The sequence below is a fragment of the Hibiscus syriacus genome, unplaced genomic scaffold (assembly GCF_006381635.1).
Source record: "Hibiscus syriacus cultivar Baekdansim isolate YM2019G1 unplaced genomic scaffold, ASM638163v2 tig00110481_pilon, whole genome shotgun sequence".
In the NCBI taxonomy this organism is placed as follows: domain Eukaryota; kingdom Viridiplantae; phylum Streptophyta; class Magnoliopsida; order Malvales; family Malvaceae; genus Hibiscus; species Hibiscus syriacus.
Window position 1 is genome coordinate 755,483 of NW_024062757.1, and position 26,226 is coordinate 781,708.

General features: G+C 32.9%; 1 protein-coding gene and 1 pseudogene across 1 annotated transcript; both read left to right on the forward strand.

The window, feature by feature from the left end:
- Positions 1-6,550: 6,550 nt before the first annotated feature.
- LOC120128496 lies at positions 6,551-18,791 on the forward strand (annotated as a pseudogene).
- Positions 18,792-20,693: 1,902 nt separating this feature from the next.
- Positions 20,694-24,434, forward strand: LOC120128593 (cyclin-dependent kinase C-2-like). Its single transcript, XM_039146262.1, has 12 exons — positions 20,694-20,941; positions 21,092-21,172; positions 21,255-21,346; positions 21,505-21,534; positions 21,622-21,731; positions 21,827-21,899; positions 21,993-22,113; positions 22,239-22,356; positions 22,636-22,775; positions 22,980-23,037; positions 23,387-23,457; positions 23,538-24,434. The coding sequence occupies exons 2-12, from the start codon at positions 21,102-21,104 to the stop codon at positions 24,079-24,081; spliced, it is 1,428 nt and encodes a 475-aa protein (XP_039002193.1). The 5' UTR covers positions 20,694-20,941; positions 21,092-21,101; the 3' UTR covers positions 24,082-24,434.
- The last annotated feature ends 1,792 nt before the right edge of the window (positions 24,435-26,226 follow it).

The window sequence follows — 26,226 nt, forward strand, 5'->3', positions numbered from 1 at the left end:
AAGTCGAATTCGAATAAAGAGTACATATTTTTAGGTCTAATTGAGTTAACAAAAAATATGACCCTAACGCGACCACTTATCATCCCTAACTCTCACATCTCCATCACCCACATATAAATTAGAATACGAACGAATTATACACGAGTGAAAATTGTTAATTCCAAAATAAAATAATAGTGATCTTAAAAGTTAATGAGAGGAGAAATTACAATACAATTAAGTATATGATATAACCATAACAAATTGATGTTGTTATGAAATAAAAAAATGAAATAATGAGAAAAACAAAAAAAATACGAGAATGAAGAGAAATCTTATATTTTATTGATATTAAGGGTAAATTACACTATTTTTTCCACTCTTTCCTATTTTATTTATTAAATTTTTAATTTTTTTAATTTACTCACTAAATTTTAGAAACTAAATTATTTTGCTCACTCAATTGTTAAATTTCTAACCGTTGGATGATGTGGAATAATTTAATATTAAACATACTACATCGTATTGATATTAAATAAAAATTATTAATATTTAATGTCAAATAAGATTTTAAAAATTAAAAAAATTCAAACCTCATCCTCAATTCTACCCTAGCCATTACAGGTTGTTCCGTCACCTTCATCGGCGGAGAAAGAACGAAGACGAGCAAGAGTCGCGGCGACGGAACTTAATCTACATACCAACCGCCCCTCTCTCTCTCCTCTTCTCTTCCAAAGCACGTTCAATCCCAAAACTCAATTTACTTTTTTATCCCTCTTTTTTCATCTCTCATTTTCAGTCCCTCTCCACCATCAACCCTAAAAATTACAACAGAGCCCCTCTCATCCCCTACTCCTCGCGTTCTCCCAAATCCCAAATTGCAAAGGCATCAAAGGGTGAAATTACAACCAGTTTGTTTTGTGCAATTTAAATTGAAATTCAACCATGCAGTAACTATAAAAACAATGTAAATGATTAAAACTCCGAGCAGGGGCCACCGGTGGTGATTAGGTTTTATGGATGGGATATTTGGGATTTTAGGGGTGACGACGATGGTCGATAATTGAGTGGGCGATGATAGATGGAGTGGTTGTTCGTAAGTGGTGACGACCAGAGCTATAAAAGATAGTCAAGGTTCTAATAGATTTAACACCATTTATGTGGAAATACCATTAGGTAAAAGTGGGGAAAACTTGCTAAAAATGTTTACCTTTATACCAACAATAGCAAGCAATTCAAGTGCCTGGCCCTTGGTCTCTGCTGCACCTAAATCAACAACTCAAGATTTCAAGAAAACATATGTGATGATATATGATCCGTATGCATGAAGAGTATCTTGGTATGTAGTGGCGGATCTAGAAATTAAAAATTAAGAATCTGAATTTTTAATATGTTATTTTCTAAAGGAAGAGTATGTAAATTTCTTTATATTTTTTCATTTTTCTTAATATATTAAATTAAATTGAACATTTTTCTAAAATAATAGGTATGTAATTGACCCACTAAAACCACATACATCTGCACCTGTTGATATTTTTTTTCCTTTCTAAAACTTGTAGATATGGTTGGTTGGATAAGAAAGACATTAAACAAAAGGAGATGCTTGTGGTGGAATTAAGACCGTAAACAAATCGAGTCGAGTTTGAGTATTGTGGGGTTCGATTTGATAAGAAAATCTCGAAATGGAGTTCGAATCAATTCAAAAACTCAACAATATAAAATTTTCAAGCTCGACTTGAACTCGAAATCAAGAACTAAAATTTGAAGTGAAAAAATTCTTAAACTTAATTCGATTGAAGCTTCAAACTTGAACTCGAACCTTAATACATGAAAATCTTATATTGTATTTTTTTTAAAATCAACACATAAATATTAATATTATTAATAATTTATTTTATAAAAATAAAATCTTAATATATTATATTTTCAAGTTACTTACTAGTTTTTCGCGTCGAGTATCAAGTATTTCGTTTCAATTCATTAAGATCTCTACTTTTCTTATTCTTTTTCCCTTTTTTCTCCTAAAGAAAACATAAAGAGTATTAATAGTTTAGTATTTAAATTATTAATTTTGATCCAGCTTAATATTTAAAATTTTAAATTTTTAAAGTCAAACATAAAATTTATTTTTTGTTTTATTTTAATATATTTATAAAAAACTTAACGTTAAATATTAAAAATAATTGAAAGTTTAAGTATTAAAACGGATTAAAATTTTTAATTTAGGTATTAAATACGTTAATTTTTAATGAAGGTACTAAAATAAAATAAAAAACTAAATATTATACATGTTTTGAAAAAAAATTAAAAATTAAATACTAAAATAAATTAAAATTAATAATTTAAATATTAAACGTGGAGTTTATCCAAACAACATAAAAGACATAAAGCTGAAGGGGCGATTGTAATTTTACACCAATAGGAAGAGCCGCCAAATTAATTCCAACATGTAATCATTATCATAGTCATTGCAATCCAATCTGTACATTATCAATAAGATGATTGGTTATACACGGAATATATTCCTCACTTTTTAGCCACACTTCCACTGGAAGAGTGTAAATAAAGATAGTATAATTTAACGATATAAAAAGACGTAATTAAAAATGTTATAAAAATCATAATATTTTTGATTAGATGCAGTTTAAAATATTAATTTTTTCTTAACACTTCTTCAATTGAAAATCTTTTTTATAACATTTTTGTCGGTAACTGAAAATATTAAAAAGTTAATATTTTAGGTTCACTCATTTTTTACCATTCCTTAGTCTTAAATTAGGCTGTCGTAATAAAGAACTATCTCGTGTAACATCTCTTACTTAGTCTAATAATAAATTAGGCCATAAATGAACATTAATTAATCAAAATTTGATCACAAACTAAATCTAAATAAATCATACTACCAAACCATCAAAGAATTATTAAATATTACTTTGTGAGCTAAAATATCAACCATGTCGATGGTGAGGGTTCTATGATTATAATCGTGAATAGAAAAATAACAATTACATGTAAATAGAAATACAGACTCAGATTTGACTATAGTTACCTAATTCGAGCTTACGATACACGTCGAGTTCATGATTTACTCGATTAACTTAGCTTGAAACTTTCCACCAAATTCTCTTTAGCATCGAGAATGACCAAAAAATTTATTAATATAGTTGACAATTAAATTATAATTAAAGATTGAAAATTAATATATGTAAATTTTATCTTTAATTTAGGGTTTTAAGGATTCTTACTAAACTTTGATTTTAGTTTATAAATTCCCACTAACAAAGCTTCATGCAATGATCAACATCCAAGATGTTCACGTTTGTCGTTTTTTTTCCAATTTGGTCCATAAACTTTCAATTATCATTTTTCAATTAGACGAGATAAAATTTGAAATTTGGAGGTTTAACTTCCTCTCTCGTGGTATTTTGTAAGCTAGGACCATAAAATAGCTGTACATTTTGAATCAAATTCAAGGGGCTATTTTCTCTCTTGGTCCCTCTTATTTCATGATTTCATAAAAAAAATTATTTTTTATAACCAAATACTTGAATAGAGCTTCGGTTTTAATTTAATTTGAACCCAAATTTGATGTGGCCTCGAGTGAACATATAAAATTCAATTGAATAATATGTAAATTCCAATTGAATTTTAGGTATACCCTGATCCTAGACTGGGGATATACCTTTGACCTGAACTTTTGAAGATCAAAAAATAAGTTGCCGAACATGCAAAATTTATGGTTGTACTAATTTTCATCCCTAAGAATTGTTGAGACTTTAATCCAAATCAAAACTCCAATTTTAACCCCTAAATTTAGGGTGTTACAATGCAACTTAAATGTAGCAACAAAAAATTAAGAACTAAAAGATTAGGTATATAAACTTTAGAACTTTTGTGTTTGTGTGTGATGCCGGTAATCTTACTTCCTTACATTTATTATTTTATTATATATAATATATAATTAATTTATCAAAATAATATTAATAATTCAAATTTTTATAAAGTGTTTACAAAGATGTTTAATTATAATTTTATTACTCTTTTAGTATTAAGTTTGGGTTTAAGTCTGTCTAGGGTTTGGGTTTCTTTGGGTTCATACATTTGTTGGGCATGTGTTGTTTTGGATTCGAGCTATTTTTCTTTCGTTTTGGTAGGTTAGGTTCATGCCAATTCAGGCTTGATTTTTGTAATAGTTTTCCGGGCTCGTTCATTTTGCACCTCTAGGTTCAATTTGCCCCTAAACCTCCAAATCTTACACTACGTTATCCCATCAAGATTTGGCACCGCTGTTTTGTTAAGTCTCTCGACTATTAAAAGTTATAATACGATCCTTCGATTACAATATATAGCTTTGTTGAGTTCATCAACTATTAAAAGTTACAAAATGACCATCCGACTATTCTTATGTTCCAAATTTGTCATTTTTCATTAAGAAATGGACGACTGTTTGAGTTGGACATTGACGTGATGACTGTGATATGATAGTCGTTTGAGATTCTGATATCATATTTTTTCATATCCAGTTAGCAAATTAACGTCAAACTCAACAAAGCAACACCCTATAGTCAGATGACATTTTGTAACTTTTAATAGTTGGAGGACTTAACAAAGTAACATCCTATAATCAGGGGACCATTTTATAAATCTTGAATTTCAATTTATAAATTTAACCTTGAAAAATAATCGTATACAAAAATTTCAAAAAAAAAAACTAAATTTAGGCCTCAATTAAATAATTTTACCTTTGGAACTGAATTGAACAAAATGAAAAGATTAAATCAAGAACATATAAGTATAATTTAAGAATATATTACTATTTAAAAATATATTAATATTAATTATTTTTATTCTTAATTTAAATTAAATACTAACTTTATCCATAATATGACAAGTTTAAAGCTTAATCTAATGATTTAATGTTAGATCTATTTATTAAGTACAAATATCTTATATTTTCAAAATAAATATCAAAATTTAAATTTATACAAAATGAGATAATACGGATATTTTTAATCATTTTATCAATTAATATATCACATTAGATTATTTTTTTAAGCAAACCTAAATTTCATTATATTTATTGACATTTTTATTTCCCCATATATTAAAACTTTATTATGTCATTTGTCATTTGTCCCTACCGAAATTACAGTTGCGGCCCATGACACAATAACATCAAAGTGAAAATTTTCTTTTCTATGCCGGCCTATATAAATAAAGAGGAAATAACTTCAGTGACCAAAAATCTTAAATAATATATGATTTTGACTAATTTTTTTTTGGATTTACGAAAATGACCAACAAAATCGCAATGCGATCTCTAATTCGCATTGCGATATCCACTACCGTAAATTCGCGTTGCATTTCGCGTTGAGATTTTCTATTTCGCGTTGTAATTTTTCATTTCACGTTGCGATAGTTGAAAATCGCGTTGCGATAGTCTACATTTCGCGTTGCGGTAGTCTACAGTTGTCGTTGCGATTTTCCAAATTCGTTGCGATAGTCTACAGTTGTCGTTGCGATTTTCCAAATTCGTTGCGAAAATTCGTTGTGATAGTTAAAAAAAAGATTTTGTTTATCTAAAAAGATAGTATCCGCGCGGACGTGTCGAAGACACGTATTACCATTACCACGACCACGACCACGAGACGGACGGCGGTGGCGGCGTACGAGAGTCCTCCTTGTTCTCTATCACTCAACAAGGAAGTGGGAAAACCAAGCCTTAAATACCATTCCCAATAGTGTTTCCAATACTATGTGGGATTGAGCATCACCAACACTTGTTTCCAATACAATGTGATTATTCAGGAAACAATTAACAATCATTCACCTTAAAATAACTGAATCAACAACCAATTGCATTAGTATTATACGATTAAATATGTCATAATTAAAAGTCAATCTACAATCAACCGCGATTATTGCAATTTTAATCAAAACATTTAAAAATAATATCACTATTTAAGGCTCAATCCCACATAGTATTGGGAACAAGTGTTGGAAATGCTCAAATCCCACATAGTATTGGAAACACTATTGGGAATGATATTTAAGGCTTGGCTTTCCCACTTCCTTGTTGAGTGATAGAGAACAAAGGGACTCTCGCGCGCCGCCACCGCCGCCGTCTCGTCTCGGGTCGTGGTCGTGGTAATACGTGTTTTCGACACGTCCGCGCGGATACTATCTTTTTAGAGAAAATTCTTAAGAAACAAAATCTTTTTTTTTTAACTATCACAACGAATTTTCGCAACGAATTTAGAAAATCGCAACGACAACTGTAGACTATCGCAACAAAAAATGTAGACTATCGCAACGAATTTGGAAAATCGCCATGAATTTGGAAAATCGCAACGACAACAGTAGACTATCGCAACGCGAAATGGAAAATCGCAACGCGAATTTGCGATAGTGGAGATCGCAATGCGAATTAGAGATCGCATTGTGATTTTGTTGGTCATTTTCGTAAACCCAAAAAAAATTGATCAAAATCGTATATTATCTAGGATTTTTGATCACTAAGGTTATTTTCTCATAAATAAATGATGTCGCTGCCTTAAACAAACACCGAAGTTCTTCAATCCCAACGAAAATTTTGGTCCTTGATAAACCATAATTTCAGGACTTGTTTATTATGGCTGGGCAGTCAAGGAAATGGATGATTCTGGTGGCGGTTATTTGGATTCAAGCATTCACAGGGACGAATTTCGATTTCTCGGCGTATTCATCAGAGATGAAGAAAGTATTGGGCATATCGCAGGTGCAGTTGAATTACCTGGCGGTGGCGTCCGATATGTGCAAGGTTTTCGGCTGGTCTTCTGGGTTGGCTCTCATGTATTTCCCTCTGTGGATGGTGCTCTTCATGGCTGCGTTCATGGGACTTGTTGATTATGGAATCCAATGGCTCGTCATTTGTAATCTCATCTCGTTGCCTTGTATACTGGTACGCCTGCTCTTATTCTTTCTATTTTCTAGTCCTTCGAATTCAATTCAATCCCAAATGATTATAACTCAACTATGCCAATATAATTTTCGCCGTCGCCTGCAATTCAGAATTCGATTCCCGAGCTTCTCTCTTCCTCACAAAAATTTCATTTCATATTCATGGGGTTTGTTTTGTTGAATCTAACTGTACTTTCTAGTTTCTTAAGATCCAGTAGATGAAAGGGTTAACTACACTAATGATCATTTATGTTTATGTTTTATCTATTTTTGGTCACAAACATAGTATATAATCACTTTTGTTTTTATTTAATTGAAATCTTATCATTCCGAGTTAACTGCGGTTAATAATAGTTAAATTTTATAATATAATTATACATATAGTCCCTATTTCTTATATATTCTTTCAATTTATTCGTGCTTTTTATAAATTAAAATAAATTTAATATTTTAACGAAATGATGTCACATGTCATGTCACGTGTTATCATTCAGTTAGATGATTAACTTTATTTTAATTTGATATATTTGTTTTTACCAAAGAATGATATGTGTTGGATACACGTTTAATAAGTTAATATATCAATTATCACGCCACATTTTTTTGTTAATAGTTAACCACAATTAACCCATAATGATAATATTTTAATTAAATAAAAGCGAAAGTATATATTTTTATTTAAATTAAAAAAACGAAAGTGACTATATTTTATATTTTTCGAAATTAATGACAAAAAATGAATAAGATACAAACGTAAAGATCATGTGTGTAGTTAACCCTGAACAAAATAATGGCGGCAACACTATTAAATTTCACTTTCTACTTTCTGGCTCAGGTTTAATAATAATATATAGGATAAATTTCATCTCTCAACTTTATCATATTTTTATTTTTATTGTTAAGTTTTAATTTTTTAAATTTAATTATTCAGTTTTAATATTCTTCTATTTAATTATTTTTTAAAATGCATGAAAGTATCGCTGAAATTTTATTTCCCAAATTTTGAACGAAATTTTTATGTATGTCCTTTGATTAACGATGAAAGAGGGAACAAATAATATTTCTTGATTTTATAGTGATTGGGCACTGAAAATTTAAAACTATTAGTTTTATTGATTTTTTATTGATTTTAAAGATATTTTATTAAAATTTAAAAAGATAAAGTAGCAGAGAAAAATAAAAAAAAAGTTAGCCTATGTTTGAAATAATTGAAGACATCAATAAATGGCAAAGTCGATGGTATAAGATAAAAATGAAACTTCAAAAATTTAGGTAGAATATATAAATGGTTATGACTATAAGATAATGTGTAGTTAATATATTATTATTAAAAGTAATGAAATGATTTTCGATTATACGAGATTATTTTATTGAGTCTACTGACTATTAAAAGTTATAAAATGATCAGTCGACTATTTAAATATTTTAAACTCGTATTTTTTCGTTAAACAATTGATTGTGGTAGTCTGAGTTGGACGTAAAGCCGTTGATGGAGATATGATAAAATTTGATCTCAGAATCTCAAACAATTATACAATTCAAATAGTTATGAGATCAAATTTTATCCTATTTTAATCGGTAGGTTAACGTAAAGCTTACAAGAATATCAATTTTTTAACAAAAAAAGATGAGTTTATAACACATAAATAGGCGAATGATCACTTTGTAACTTTTAATAATCAAGTGACTCAACAAAGTAACATTCTATAATTGTGGATCTTATAACTTTTAATAGTCAAGGGATCAATTAAACAGAAAATGTGAGAAAGATGATGAAATATAAAAGAAATGAAATAGTTTATGCGTTAACAAATATTATTTTTAATTTAATGTTCGAGTAATTAAGAACAAATTGGATTAAAAGTCGGATGATTAAATTGAACTTTCTAAAACTAATAATCAAATATAAATATGATCAAAGTTGAGAGATAGAAAATGTGATTTATTATTATTAATAATAATATACTATTGCATCAGAATGGTTGCTTTGTTCTTCTGTTATTTTGGTTCAAAATTAAAAAATTTGAATTCTCATTAGCAGCCTTAGACTCGGAGTCTGATTAAGAGTATTAAAGCCGTCGTATTTATTTGTCATTATTATAATTAAAAAAAAACAAACACATAAATATTAATATTATTAATAAATTTATTTTTTAGAAAAATAAAATTTTTATATATTATATTTCTGAGTTAAGTGTCAAGTAACTTATTTCGGTTAGATAAAAATTCGAGTTGAGTATTTATCGAACTTTGATCGAATCAATATAAAATAACTCAATCTATCTTGTATCGATTAAGGCCAACATGTGTTCGAAATGAAGTACCAATTAAATGATACATACGCGTGTGTGATGAATATTGAATTGAATTAGTCCCCTCCTATCCCTTTCCTTCCAATAGATACATTTTTAATTGAATTTTATTTTCTCTCTTATTTTACTCACTCTATTATAAATCTTTTTTAATTTCACTGAATTTAATATAATAGGTTTTTTGAACACTCGACCGTTAAATAATTAATGATGTTAAAATGAGTTGTTATATAAATGTAAAAAGATATCGTTTTGGTGAAAATTTTATTTTATTTAAAATGATATCGTTTTTAACGCGGTTAACTATTTGGTTTTCAATAATAAATGTGTTTGTGTATATATAAGTATTGTGTGAATTATTGACTTGGATATTTTTGTTTTTATTTATGTGGCAGGTTTTCTTTCTGTATTTGTTAGTAGGATGTAGCATATGTGTAGGAATTATAGAGATGATTTGTTACCATTCCTATAGAGATATGATTTGTTACCATTCCTATAGAGATATGATTTTGTAAATAGATTTCTACAATCCCTTATTTTAAGGGATCATATCCTAGGATTATTATTTTTTCTTTCTTAGAGTTTCCTATTTTAGAGAGATATTTTGTATATAAATATGTAATATGTCATATTGAAAAGAATAAGAAATTACAGAGAATTACTCTGATTTCTACATGGTACCAGCTTAGGTTACGGTTTCTTTCCAACCTAGATAATGTCCACAACTTCTTCTCCTACTCCGGAGATCACTTCAAATCCAGAAAATTTTTCTGGTTCTGCTGCTCAATCAGAAGGTAATCTGGTCATGAAAGAACCAGAAGGTAAACCTCATGCTACAATTTTTTTCTCCTCCCAGTCGTCCCCTAATTGGATCCTCGATTCTGGTGCTACGGATCATATGACTGGTAATAAAGATTTGTTTTGCAATTTGTTTTCAAACTTTGGTAAAGCTGTCAAAACGGCTGATGGTTCTTTGTGCAAAATAGAAGGACATTGCATTGTTATTCTCAATGACCATATTGTACTTAAAAATGTCCTCTTCGTACCAAATATGGCTTGCAATATCGTTTCCGTTAGTAAACTTTCCACCGACTTGCATTGCTCTGCAATTTTTAATGATATTGATTGGACTTTGCAGGCACTGAACTGGAAGAAGATGATTGGTAAGGCCAGCTTGCAGAATGGTCTTTACATTCTTCCTACCTCTACTAAAACCGAAATCTCGAAATCTTTCACCGCTTTAGAAAAAGTTGATAATGTTATGTTATGGCACTATCGTTTAGGTCATCCTAGTTTTCACTATCTTGCAAAAGTTTTTCCTGCTCTATTCATTCATAAAAGGCCAAATTCTTTTTCTTGCAAAGTTTGCCCTCTTGCCAAACATACTAAATCAACTTATTCTCATTCTACATATAAGCCTTCTCACCCTTTTGCTTTGATCCACAGTGATATTTGGGGTCCTTCTCGGGTGAAGAATGCTGATAATTGTAAGTGGTTTATCATTTACATTGATGATCATAGTATGATAACTTGGACTTATTTGCTAAAAGATAAATCTGAAACTGTAGGTGTTTTTACCCAATTTTATAACATGGTTCTCACTCAATTTGGGTCTAAAATTTAGCTCTTTAAATTTGATAATGGCAGTGAATTTTTTGCTAAGTCTTTAGGTGCGTTTTTCAGGGAAAAGGGCATAGTTCATATTAGTTCTTGTGTTGACACCCCACAACAAAACGGTATTACCGAAAGAAAAAATAGACACCTCCTTGAAGTTACTCGTTCTCTTCTATTTACCACGAATGTTCCAAAATATTTGTGGGGGGAAGCCTTATTAACTACCACATATTTAATCAATCGAATGCCTAGTAAGGTTTTACAATTTCAAACACCTCAATCTATATTTTTGCAATACTTTCCCCATTTTAAACCTATCTCCTCCATTCTTCCACTTAAAATATTTGTTTGTACTGTTTTTATCCAAAACATTGCTCCTAATAAGTCCAAGTTAGATCCTAAATCATTAAAGTGTGTACTGGTTGGGTATTCTTCACTTAAGAAGGGTTATAAATGCTATCATCCTCCTTCAAAATGATTTTTTACCACTATGGATATAACATTTTATGAGCAGGATCCCTATTTCACTCAGGCTGAAATTCATTCAGGGGGAGACATGGAAGGATTTTCAGCCACATCAGGTATCTGCTCCTACTCTTCATTCTCAACCTTCAGAATTGCCACCAATTTTGTCCTTACCTACAGATTTGTCACCTGTAACTACTCCCATTGATCCACTGGTAGCAGCTATCACTACTTCACCCATACCCACTTTAAATACCCTTCCTGAAAATACACCTACTCTCATTCAAAATATTCCACAAACAACACCAATCAAACAACTCCGTTTCTATACAAGGAAAAAAAACATATTCCTGAGGTTGTTTTGCAATCTGATGCTTGTCGAGAATTGGATTTGGGTCCAGCTGTCGAAATAGAAGAAGAAATCAGTAAGTCCACTTCCCCTACTCTAGACGACTTCCCTATTGCTATTAGAAAAGGGGTTAGACAGTGCACCAAACATCCTATTGAAAACTTTACTGGTTATAATTCATTGTTGCCGTCTTTTCAAGCATTTACAGCAAACTTGGATAAAGAACAGGTTCCCACAAGCATAGCTGAAGCTCTAAAAGATTCAAAATGGAGAAGGGTTGTTGAAGAGGAAATTTGTGCACTGGAGAAAAATGCTACTTGGACTGTTACGGACCTTCCTCAAGGAAAAAAGGTTGTTGGCTGTAAATGGATCTTTATTGTAAAGTATAACTCAAATGGTAGCATTCAACGATACAAAGCGAGACTAGTGGCCAGAGGCTTTACACAAACATATGGGATAGATTTCATAGAAACTTTTGCACCTGTGGCGAAGCTGAATACTATTCGAGTACTCCTAAGTTTGACTGTAAATTACGATTGGAAATTACACCAACTTGATATAAAAACGATTTTCTTAATGGCAAGCTAGAAGAAGAAGTCTATATGAAGTTGTCACATGGCTTAAAGTTTGTTAAAGGAAGTAACAAGGTGTGCAAGCTCAAAAAGTCTCTATATGGGTTAAAATAATCACCCAGAGCTTGGTTCGAGTGGTTCACTAAAGTCATCCTAAAAACGGCTACAAGCAATCCCTCGTCGATCACACTGTTTTCAACAAGGTAATTTCTACAAATAAGAAAGCTATCGTGTACGTGGATGACATAATTCTTACCGGAGATGATGAAGAAGAGATTTGCAATTTGAAGAAGTTTATTAAATAAGGAATTCGAAACCAAGGACTTGGGAAAGCTAAGATATTTCCTAGGAATGGAGGTGGCAAGGTGAAAAGAAGGACTTGTGATCAACCAAAGAAAATATGTACTTGATTTACTCAAAAAAATATGTACTTGATTTATTCAAAGAAACTGGTTTTCTTGGTTGTAAGCCGATTGATACACCAATGGAGGCAAGCTTGAAATTTAACAAAGAATATGAGTACTTGGTAGACAAAGAGAAATTTTCAAAGATTAGTTGGGAAACTAATTTATTTATCCTTGACAAAGCCAGATATAGCATTTCCTGTAAATGTGATAAGTCAGCACATGACTAATCATACTGAAGAGCATATGGCAGCAGCAAATAGAATTCTCAAGTACTTGAAGAAAACTTCAGGACACGGTTTAATATTTAAGAAGACACAAGACAGAACTGTTAAGATCTTTATAAATTCTAGTTGGGTCGGAGACCTTACTGAAAGAAGATCCACTAGTGGTTACTACACCTTTATTTGGGGAAACCTTATAACTTGGAGAAGTAAGAAACAATCTGACATTTCAAGAAGTAGTACTGAAGTTGAATTTATAGCACTAGCATTGGAAATATGCGAAGGAATTTGGTTACTTAAACTACTGAAAGAACTTGTCACTAATCAAGAGGATCACTTTGAAGTTTTGTGTGATAATCAATCTGCTATTCAAATTACCAAGAACCCAATTCAACATGATCGGACAAAGCATGTTGAGATTGATGGGCATTTTATTGCTGATCAAGTGAACAAAAAGACAGCCACACTTTCATACATTCCTTCAGAAGAACAAGTTGCAGACATTCTTACTAAGACTTTGCCAAAACCTGTTTTCAATAAATTCCTATTCAAGATGGGATTATACAATGTATATTATCCAGCTTGAGGGGGAGTGTAGGAATTATAGAGATGATTTGTTACCATTCCTATAGAGATATGATTTGTTACCATTCCTATAGAGATATGATTTGTTACAATTCCTATAGAGATATGATTTTGTAAATAGATTTCTACAATCTCTTAATTTAAGGGATCATATCCTAGGATTATTATTTTTCCTTTCTTAGAGTTTCCTACTTTAGAGAGATATTTTGTATATAAATATGTAATCTGTCATATTGAAAAGAATAAGAAATTACAGAGAATTACTCTGATTTCTACATTGTATCAGCTTAGGTTACGGTTTCTTTCCAACCTAGATGATGTCCACAACTTCTTCTCCTACTCCGGAGATCACTTCAAATCCAAAAAATTTTTATGGTTCTGCTGCTGAATCAGAAGGTAATTTGGTCATGAAAGAACCAGAAGCCAAACCTCATGCTACAGTTTTTTTCTCCTCCCAGTCGTCCCCTTATTGGTTCCTCAATTCTAGTGCTACGGATCATATGACTGGTAATAAATATTTGTTTTGCAATTTTTTTCCAAACTTTGGTAAAGCTGTTAAAACGGCTGATGGTTCTTTGTACAAAATAGAAGGACATGGCACTGTTATTCTCAATGACCAGATTGTACTTAAAAATGTCCTCTTCGTACCAAATCTAGCTTGCAATCTCGTTTCCGTTAGTAAACTTTCCAACGACTTGCACTGCTCTGCAATTTTTAATGATATTGATTGTACTTTGCAGGCACTGAACTCGAAGAAGATGATTGGTAAGGTCAACTTGCAGAATGGTCTTTACATTCTTCCTACCTCTACTAAAATCGAAATCTCGAAATCTTTCACCGCTTTAGAAAAAGTTGATAATGTTATGTTATGGCACTATCGTTTAGGTCATCCTAGTTTTCACTATCTTGCAAAAGTTTTTCCTGCTCTATTCATTCGTAAAAGGCCAAATTCTTTTTCTTGCAAAGTTTGCTCTCTTGCCAAACATACTAAATCAACTTATTCTCATTCTACATATAAGCATTCTCACCCTTTTGCTTTGATCCACAGTGATATTTGGAGTCCTTCTCGGGTGAATAATGCTGATAATTGTAAGTGGTTTATCACTTTCATGTGATCACAGTAGGATAACTTCAACTTATTTGCTAAAAGATAAATATGAAACTGTAGGTGTTTTTACCCAATTTTATAACATGATTCTCACTCAATTTGGGTCTAAAATTCAGCTCTTAAATCTGATAATGGCAGTGAATTTTTTGCTAAGTCTTTAGGTGCGTTTTTCAAGGAAAATGGCATAGTTCAGATTAGTTCTTATGTTGACACCCCACAACAAAACGGTATTACCAAAAGAAAAAATAAACACCTCCTTGAAGTTACTCGTTCTCTTCTATTTACCACGAATGTTCCAAAATATTTGTGGGGGGAAGCCTTATTAACTGCCACATATTTAATCAATCGAATGCCTAGTAAGGTTTTATAATTTCAAACACCTCAATCTATATTTTTGCAATACTTTCCCCATTTTAAACATATCTCCTCCATTCTTCCACTTAAAATATTTGTTTGTACTGTTTTTATCCAAAACATTACTCCTAATAAGTCCAAGTTAGATCCTAAATCATTAAAGTGTGTACTGGTTGGGTATTCTTCACTTAAGAAGGGTTATAAATGCTATCATCCTCCTTCAAAATGATTTTTTACCACTATAGATATAACATTTTATGAGCAGGATCCCTATTTCACTCAGGCTAAAATTCAGGGGGAGACATGGAAGGATTTTCAGCCACATCAGGTATCTCCTCCTACTCTTCATTCTCAACCTTCAGAATTGTCACCAATTTTGTCCTTACCTATAGATTTGTCACCTGTAACTACTCCCATTGATCCACCGGTAGTACCTATCACTACTTCACCCATACCCACTTTAAATACCCTTTCTGAAAATACACCTACTCCCATTTAAAATATTCCACAAACAACACCAATCATACAACTCCATTTCTATACAAGGAAAAGAAAACATATTCCTGAGGTTGTTTTGCAATCTGATGCTTGTCGAGAATTGGATTTGGGTCCAGCTATCGAAATAGAAGAAGAAATCAGTAAGTCCACTTCCCCTACTCTAGATGACTTCCCTATTGCTATTAGAAAAGGGGTTAGACAGTGCACCAAACATCCTATTGAAAAATTTGCTGGTTATAATTCATTGATGTCGTCTTTTCAAGCATTTACAGCAAACTTGGATAAAGAATAGGTTCCCACAAGCATAACTGAAGCTCTAAAAGATTCAAAATGGAGAAGGGCTATTGAAGAGGAAATTTGTGCACTGGAGAAAAATGCTACTTGGACTGTTACGGACCTTCCTCAAGGAAAAAAGGCTGTTGGTGTAAATGGATCTTTACTGTAAAGTATAACTCAAATGGTAGCATCCAACGATACAAAGTGAGACTAGTGGCCAGAGGCTTTACACAAACATATGAGATAGGTTTCATAGAAACTTTGGCACATGTGGCGAAGCTGAATACTGTTTGAGTACTCCTAAGTTTGGCTGTAAATTGCGATTGGAAATTAAACCAACTTGATGTAAAAAACGCTTTTCTTAATGGCAAGCTAGAAGAAGAAGTCTATATGAAGTTGCCACCTGTCTTAAAGTCTGTTGAAGGAAGTAACAAGTGTGCAAGCTTAACAAGTCTCTATATGGGTTAAAACAATCACCCAGAGCTTGGTTCGAGAGGTTCACTAAAGTCATCCTACGAAACGGCTACAAGCAATCCCTCGCCGATCACACTCTTTTCAACAAGGTAACTTCTACAAATAAGAAAGCTATTCTTATTGTGTACGTGGACGACATAATTCTTACCGGAGATGATGAAGAAGAGATTTGCAATTTGAAGAAGTTGTTAAATAAGGAATTCGAAACCAAGGACTTGGGAAAGCTAAGGTATTTCCTAGGAATGGAGGTAGCAAGGTGAAAAGGACTTGTGATCAACCAAAGAAAATATGTACTTGATTTACTCAAAGAAACTGGTTTTCTTGGTTGTAAGCCGATTGATACACCAATGGAGGCAAGCTTGAAATTTAACAAAGAATATGGGTACTTGGTAGACAAAGAGAAATTTCAAAGATTAGTTGGGAGACTAATTTATTTATCCTTGACAAGGCCAAATATAGCATTTCCTGTAAATGTGATAAGTCAACACATGACTAATCATACTGAAGAGTATATGACAACAACAAATAGAATTCTCAAGTACTTAAAGAAAACTCCAGGACACGGTTTAATGTTTAAGAAGACACAAGACAGAACTGTTAAGATCTTTACAGATTCTAGTTAGGCCGGAGACCTTACTGAAAGGAGATCCACTAGTGGCTACTGCACCTTTGTTTGGGGAAACCTTACAACTTGGAGAAGTAAGAAACAATCTTTCGTTTCAAGAAGTAGTGCTGAAGCTGAATTTAGAGCACTAGCATTGGAAATATGCGAAGGAATTTGGCTACTTAAACTACTGAAAGAACTTGTCACTAATCAAGAGGATCACTTTGAAGTTTTGTGTGATAATCAATCTGCTATTCAAATTGCCAAGAACCCAGTTCAACATGATCGGACAAAGCATGTTGAGATTGATAGACATTTTATTGCTGATCAAGTTAACAAAAAGACAACCACACTTTCATACATTCCTTCAGAAGAACAAGTTGCAGACATTCTTACTAAAGCTTTGCCAAAGCTTGTTTTCAATAAATTCCTATTCAAGCTGAGATTATACAATGTATATTCTCCAGCTTGAGGGGGAGTGTAGGAATTATAGAGATGATTTGTTACCATTCCTATAGAGATATGATTTGTTACCTTTCCTATAGAGATATGATTTTGTAAATAGATTTCTACAATCCTTTATTTTAAGGGATCATATCCTAGGATTATTATTTTTCCTTTCTTAGAGTTTCCTACTTTAGAGAGATATTTTGTATATAAATATGTAATCTGTTATATTGAAAAGAATAAGAAATTACAGAGAATTACTCTGATTTCTACAATATGCTGGTTCAACACAGTTTGCTTTGTTCTTTGCATAAAGAACTTCCCAGCTAACCGAGCATTTGCGTTATCCCTCACAGTAAGCTACAATGGTGTAAGTGCAGCCTTGTACGCCCTTGCTGGTGGTGCATTTAATGCATCATCCAGTTCTCTATATCTTCTTCTGAATTCCCTTGTTGCCCTTATCGTTTCGATTGCAGCACTCATCCCTATCCTTCGCCAACCCTCGGTGGATCCTCTTTCCCCCGAGGCGGTCTGCAGCGACTCCATCATGTTCCTACTATTGAACGTGGTCACCGCCTTAACTGGTGTTTATCTCCTCCTTTTTGGGTCCAACACATCGGATACAAGTACAACAGCTCGTCTCCTCCTTGGGGGAGCTATTTTTCTTCTGATTTTTCCATTATGCATACCTGGTGTTGTCTATGCTCGACGTTGGTTTCATCGTACTGTTCACTCTAGCTTCCACCTAAGCGGATCGGACTTCATTCTTGTGGACGATGATGATCTTGAGCTTCATAAACGGCTGCTAAGCCGTGAGAGTAGTTTAAATAATCTTATTGGCACACTGATTGGATCTTTGTATGATGATGATGAAGCACTTGAATATAAAATGAACAGCCAGAAACTGTGCAGCGAAGAAGACAACACAAGATGTTGTAAGAAAATCATGGAAAAATATCAACTTGTAATGCTAGGTGAAGAGCACCCTGCTCATGTACTTGTTGGGAGACTGGATTTTTGGCTTACTACTTGGCATATTTCTGTGGGGGAACAATTGGGCTTGTTTACAGCAGCAATCTAGGCCAAATTGCACAATCACTGGGACAATCTTCCACTACTACCTTACTTCTCACTCTGTATTCATCGTTCTCCTTCTTTGGCCGTTTGCTTTCAGTTGCGCCTGACTATGTTCGAGCGTAAGTACTGCTAGCAGGCGTACCAGTTCATATACTTCTTTGGCTGTTTGGACCAAACAGTTTAGGCGTGAATCACAACATTTTGATAACCAATATCCCGATAGGGTTGCCGGTTTACGGGGTGCTCGCCGCGATAAACTACGACGAAAATGCCGGGGTAAGGCTGAAACTAATGTTCTCATCGGATTCAGTGGTGTGCATGGGGAGGGAATGCTATTTCTTAACGTTCGTGTTGTGGGGTTGCTTGTCCCTTGTTGGCTTAATTTCTAGCATGCTGTTGTTTGTGAGAACCAAGTATGCTTATGATGCTTTTGAACGGAACCGTGGATTGGTAGAAGTAGAGGAAGATAAAGACTCGGCATCACGTAGCGTAATTGAGCATCTGATGTAAACGATTAAATTAGAAACCAAACTATTGAATTCGATTTTTAGAAAACCCCTTTGCATAATGATATGATAGTGCAAGGAAAGGTTTTGCTAGCATCCCATGGTTCATATGGATTTTTTTTTTTGCTTGTGATTCTGGTTTTCAAGGTTTCGTCTTAATTAATCCGTATCGATTTGGGTCGCACACTTGATTTTGGTGGGTGAGTTTCCCAACGAGAATTTTCTGTATATACAATGACTCAAACTCGAGACTTACTTAAACGATATCAAGTTATTTATCACTTAACCAATTCGTTTTTATTCTTCATATGGATTCAATTCAACGAAGCAATAAAAATGTTTCCAAAGAGAAAAGGCCAATCACATGACTACTGTTCTGCAAGCACCTTGTTTAAGATCTAAATAAAAACTGATCCATCTAATAATGATGAATAACAGATCGTACAATTGAATTATGATACATGTACTAACGGGTTAGATTGAATTGTGAAGGGACAAGTTCATGAACGGAATATGAATTGAACAGTAATGAGACAAGTTTAACTTTAAAATAAATAAGATATTTAAAATTGAACAAATCATAAAAATTAAAGGATCTTAAAGAGTAATTAAACAAAAAAAATTATAAGTCAAAATTTTATTTTAAAATAAAGTTCATAAATATAATTAAAAAATAAATTTGGGAGGGAAAATGACTTAATTGTAATGATTTCAAAAACATTAGTGACCTAAAATCAATTATTATTTTTTATTAATATGGGATAAGTAGAAGACACATAAATACTCACACTTCTAATATTCTTAATGCTCGAACTCAGAACCTTAAAGAATAATAATAAATTTTATACCATCAAAATCGCATATTTAATACAACCTAAAATCAATTAAACCATCAAAGTTTGAGGCAATTGCTCCTCCCACCTCCCATGTAGTTCCCTCTCTTAACTTGATAGAAACATTTATTTTGCACGTCTTGTATGAAAATGATTACCGAAATTAAAATTAGTAATTATTGGTATAATTTATTTATTTTAATTATATATATATATATATATATATTATATTTTCAACTCCTAATGAGAGTCATGTAGTAAATAGTGGTATATAGTCCTTAAAATTTTAATGTAAAATGTTGAGAAGACGGGTTAGTTTTGGAATTTTATAACATATATTAAAATTAACATCAACAAATAGGGTTAAAATAGTTGTTTAATTTTTACTTAATCTGTAATTGGAGTAAATATGCACAATTCAGGTAATCCAAGTTAATAATTTTAGGATGAGTATGTTTTGAAGATATAATTTCTAAAAAATAATTTTATTAATAAAAAATTAATAATTTTAGGATGAGCATGTTTTGAAGATATAATTTCTAAAAACTATTTTTTTTGTAAGATATGAAGATTTTCAAAATTAGTTTATTTTTAAAAATATTTATTCATTATAAAATTGTTTAAATTATTTTATTTGGTATATCTACCGGTATCCAATCTATTGATCAACTAATCCGAATCGTGTATTGCAAAGGCAAGAGTGATACTCCTAACTTAGTTTATTCCATTAGTAATGGTCAAGATTCGAACCGCTGCCCTTGTTTAAGAGATCTAGTATCTTATCCAACTAAATCAATTGGTTTTAGGTGGTGTTTAAATTATTTTATTTTATATATTTTAAGCGTTTTTGAAAAAGTTAAAATAAATATTTTTTAAAGAGTAATTTGTTTAAAAGAGTATTATTTAAAAGAACACAAAATATAGAAACATGATTTAGGCATTAATCATTACGTAGAGTTAAGTTTGTTGGAGAAGAAAATAATTATAATATCTATCATAAGAGCGAATATAAAAAGAAAAAAAAATCAAATTTCAAATAAAATGGATATAGAATCACTCTGCAAGGGCATAAATTAATTACGTAGTTAGGATTTTGGAAGTGTGAATATTTCTATCCCGGCGCTGGTGGTGTAGCAAATACTCATCTTTTCAGTTTGGGGGATTGTGAGTTTGTTTAAGTGGGTGCCAATTGATTCTCAATTGAAAAATCAGATGGCCATAGCAGGACAGGACAGCTTAATTTGAACGAGTCGCCCTGTTGGGGGTCAAGAAGCGTCGATTGTTTCGAAAAGCTCGAGCAGATTGGCGAGGGTACCTACGGGTCTGTTCTTCTTCTTTACTTTCTATTTCTTTTCAATTTAGGGTTTTTTGGTTATCTATTCATTCTTTTTATTGGGTGTTGCGATTTCTCTATACTTAGTAACCATTCATTGTCAGTTCAATTCAATAAGTAGTCTGTATGTTTTTGCAGCCAAGTTTACATGGCCAGGGAAATAAAGACCGGGGAAATTGTTGCTTTGAAGAAAATTCGCATGGACAATGAGAGAGAAGGGTATGATCTCTCATAAATTGTTCTCATATTAATAAAAAAGAAACCCTAACTTAAAATTGTTCTTTCTCAAAAATCTTGTGCAGTTTCCCATAACCGCTATTCGTGAAATCAAAATTCTGAAGAAGCTCCACCATGAGAATGCAATTAAGCTCAAAGAGATTGTGACTTCTCCTGGTAATTTCACTTGCTCGCGAAGCTTCAATTGCATATTGCCTCTGCTGCTTTAATGCACATATTTATTTATTCATTTTATTGATTTAAATCATGGTTTTAAACTTCCTTCTTTCACCTTTGCTTTATACCTTATGGTTTTATATGATTTTTAATTTTAGGTCCAGAGAAGGACGAACAGGGAAGACCAGGCAAGTGTTGTTCCATTCCTAACAATAGTTTAACACCTTGCATTTAATCTTTGCTAGTTGTTAACTCTTTCCTTTTCTGTATTATAGATGGTAATAAGTATAAAGGTGGAATTTATATGGTTTTTGAATACATGGACCATGATTTGACTGGCCTTGCTGATCGACCTGGAATGAGATTTTCAGTTCCCCAAATTAAGGTAACCCATTTTATAGTCAGAAAAGGGGATAAAAGAGCACTCTGCATTCAATCATCAGAATTTTGGTCTTCTAATTATGCTACCTTTTCCTCCAGTGTTACATGAGGCAACTTCTCACTGGGCTTCACTATTGTCATGTAAATCAAGTGCTTCACCGTGATATCAAAGGTTCTTACATGCATTTCTGATATTCCCATATTTAATGTAATGCTGTTGCCCTTGGCCATGACTTCCAAAGTAAGGCTCTGTTTGTTCCTGCAGGTTCAAATCTTCTTATAGACAATGAGGGTAACCTCAAGCTTGCAGATTTTGGTCTTGCTCGCTCATTCTCAAATGATCACAATGCAAACCTTACGAATCGTGTTATTACTTTATGGTACAGGTATGTGTTTTACTCCCTGGGTTGAAGTGTATGTTAACAACCGATGAATGTATTTAAACTTTAAAGAAAGAATGAGAATATTAACTGGTGCAGTGTTTAATTCCCATTTTTGGTCAATTTCTCAGACCTCCAGAGCTGCTTCTTGGGGCAACCAAGTATGGTCCAGCTGTTGATATGTGGTCTGTTGGTTGCATTTTTGCTGAACTCCTGCATGGGAAGCCTATATTTCCCGGAAAAGATGAGTTAGTTTCTTTACGTTGAATTAAATGACTGAATTTTATAGTAACATAAGAAACAATTGAAGGTTGTGATATGTTATGAGTTATATCGTTACATGTTTATCTTAAGCTTTGGGTGAAAGCATACTCCTGGAGTTACGCACATTTTGCTGAACCAAATCATGTGTGAATACATGAAAACTTGTTCATTTGCATATTGGATGGTATCCCTATTTAATGGACCTTCAATCTGTAATTTCTTGCTAGACTGCGGTATGAAATGTTATACTTGTAATTATTGCAGCCAGAACAATTAAATAAGATATTTGAGCTGTGTGGAGCACCAGATGAAGTCAACTGGCCTGGGGTTTCCAAGATTCCTTGGTATAACAACTTCAAGCCAACAAGACCAATGAAGAGACGTCTCCGGGAAGTTTTTAGGCAGTAAGTTCACTGTCATCGTCATATAGCACTTTCTTAGGGTCATAAATAGGCTGGTTCTGGGAACCAGTGGATCTCCTACCCTCCAAGGGTGTCATGTGCCTGAAACTTATTTGTAGAAAATTTTCTGCTTACATGATATCTTCAAATATGTGACTATGGTTTAGTGTCTATTGCATCACTGACTTATCTGTCTATTTGCTATAGTTTTGACCGTCATGCTTTGGAATTGTTGGAGAAGATGTTGACTCTTGATCCATCTCAGGTACCATTTCATATATTTGTAAGCCTGATTCATTTATGCTTTACAAGAATCACAGATTTGTTTCACTGCTTGTTTTTTAATCAAAAACTGTTGAGTCTTGACTTATGTCGGGGTTCATTTGTTCTGGAATTGTTCTCTTCGTATTCCATTTAAAATGTGTAGCCAATTTTATATTAATCAGTTTTCTCTATGTATTATTGACTTATTTTAGCAGTATGAAAATAGGAATTCGACTATCATTAAGAAATTTATTTAACCTTGGAATTACAATTAAGAAAAGTCGAAGTACTTATCTAGCTGTTTCAAAGTTACCAACCAGTTCTCATGTTAATCTGTTTGAAAAATGCAGAGAATATGTGCCAAGGATGCACTTGATGCTGAGTATTTCTGGACAGACCCACTACCATGCGATCCAAAGAGGTTTGCTTGGTTACTCCCTTTTGGTTACTTAAATTATTTCTGTTTTTTTTATCAATTATCTATGTTTCCATTTGGCTCAGCTTACCTAAATATGAATCATCACATGAGTTCCAAACCAAGAAAAAGCGTCATCAACAGCGACAACACGAAGAAAATGCTAAGCGACAGAAAGTACAACATCCACAACCTCATGCCCGTCTTCCGCCAATTCAGTCTGGACATGCACATGCACAAATGAGGCCTGGACCTAACCCACCCTTGCATGGTTCTCAGCCACCGGTTGCTGCAGGGCCTAGCCACCATTACGGGAAGCCTCGTGGACCTGCAGGTGGGCCGGAGAGGTACCTCGCAAATGGAGCAAGTGGGGGATACAACCACCCAAATCGTGGTGGTCAGGGTGGCGGGGGAGGTTATAGCAGTGGGCCGTATCCACCACAAGGGCGGGGGCCACCATACGGCTCAAGTGGTATGCCCAGTGCTGGTCCGAGGGGTGGCGGAGGCAGTGGTTATGGAGTTGGAGCTCCCAATTACTCACTAGGTGGGCCGTATGGAAGTTCCGGTGCTGTACGTGGCTCTAACATGATGGGTGGAAACCGCAATCAACAGTACGGCTGGCAGCAGTGATTTGATGATATTAATGTAATCAATGGCTCCGCTCCGCGTTTACTCGGTTTCTTAAAAGAAACGGATTTGCAACTTTGGGTTGGATTTGGGTTGATCTTTATGTAAAATTTCTAACTAGATATATTTTACATTCCAGTCCCACGCTACACCTCAGGTCAGTCCTATTGCATAAGTAATAACTTCACTCTTAATGTTGTTTTCTTAACACATGGTAGATGGTTGGTTTTCAAAAGAAACACCATCAATGTCCATCTTCTATCCCATCACCGTCAATTAGGGCAGGCCATGTGTTGTAAAGTTTTGGTCCTCCGTCTCATGTAATCTTTTTATACAGTTTTTCAAATGATTTGTAATCGATTGTGTTTTTATCTTTCTGTATAGATTGGATTTTTCAGATAACTGACTGATGATAAAAAAATTAAGGGTAAACTATATATTTAATAAATAAATTATCAGTTTTAGTATCTAAAATTTTAATCTTTTCAAAAGCATACTTAAAGTTTAACTTTTGTTTCATTTTAGTATCACTGTTCAAATTTAATGTTATTTTTTAAAATTGAAAATTTAGATATTAAAATGGATCAAAATTGATAGTTTAGGTATTAAACGCGTAAGTATTTAACCGTAGGGTATTAAAATGAATTAAAAATTAAATGTTAATTATGATTTTTAAAAAAATGAAAGTTTAGGTATTAAAATGGATCAAAATTGATAGTTTGGTACTAAATGTGTAGTTTACCCAAAAGTTAATGAGAAAATTTGGCGTGATAATAACGTTTAATCTTTGAATTTCATAATTTTTACGGATTTGGCACTTGATATTTTTCTATATTAGTCCTAAACTTGTTGACTTTTTCCAATTTGATTCTTGCATTTTTTTCAACCTACATTTTCCTAGAATTTGACATTTTCCCCCGAATCTAAGGATCCAGTCGAGAAATTGTTAAATTCAGGGACTAATATAGATGAAGAAAAAACTAGAGACCAAGTTAGAAGGAATTATCAAGTTGAAGGACTAAAATGCTGTCATATCCCTTCTATATTTAAGCAAATTCAGAGGACAATAAGGATGCAAAATACCTCTCATTCTACAAAACAACAATGGAATATAATAGAATGAAAATGAGAATGATGTAAAAGCAAGGACCCTAAATAGTAATAAATAAAATGTAGATGACGGAATTGTAATTGTAATTGATGTAGGTACTTTGTACGTAGGAGATTTTTTTTTTGTTTTACAAATAAAGGACTCAATCGACACGCATTGACGAATAAATGAAGAAATTTATTTTTTATTTAGATCATAATGACATTGTCACACCGGTAGAGACTCCAACTCGGAAACATGCAATTGTCACACCCTTAAACCTTCGAAATGTGTTGCCTTAGACGCTCAATGATAGTACTTGGTCGATTTTACGCCTAAGTAAGCCTTACACCACGTCTTAAGAGCACACTATCTCGGCAAAGGCTGGCGTAAAGTCAAAAGGATGCAGAAGCTTTAACCCAATGTAACCGCTAAGGCCACCAAAGTAGAACACTCGTGCAGAAGCGCAAACATCACGGGGCTACACTTAGCCACTTAGAGAGGCAACAAACACAAAGAGAATAAAGAACAACTCAGAACAACTGAAAGAAGACAATAAAACTTATAGCAAATGCCTCAGAGCTTTTATTTACTCTTCTCTCAAAGTGAGAGTGAAATAATGATTATGAATGATACAAATAAGGAGAAGAGACTCTCTATTTATAATTGAGCTCCCTCACAATCAATGACTAGGATCGATTTACATCAACGACCTAGGTCTAATACAATCTCCTAAATCCCCCAAATCAATGAATTGTACCTACAAGATATTCTCTTAACTAAGGAAACTCAATCCCATCCTACCTAATTACATCAATTAGTAGGAATCTTTCATTCGATAAACGTTTACATTAGATATGGTAAGAATCATCCACAATCTCTATTAATTTGTTATCTCTTGCCATAATTACCAAGCTCCCATTATTATCTTCACTGTCCATGTTTGCACGACCAATGTGAACGGACTCTTTAGCATTCTCCAAGTGATGGGCCAGGTCTGATGGTATTGGCAAGCTCAAGCTCGATTACAATTAATTTTAGTTCTTGTTAATTTTGGT

What these genes read in the sequence shown, in the direction of transcription:
- LOC120128593 (XM_039146262.1), top strand. Translation starts at nt 21,102, where the DNA reads ATGGCCAGGGAAATAAAGACCGGGGAAATTGTTGCTTTGAAGAAAATT. An exon ending in GCTTCACCGTGATATCAAAG is followed by an intron (nt 21,900 to 21,992) that starts GTTCTTACATGC and finishes TTGTTCCTGCAG; the next exon opens with GTTCAAATCTTCTTATAGAC. An exon ending in CTCCGGGAAGTTTTTAGGCA is followed by an intron (nt 22,776 to 22,979) that starts GTAAGTTCACTG and finishes TATTTGCTATAG; the next exon opens with TTTTGACCGTCATGCTTTGG.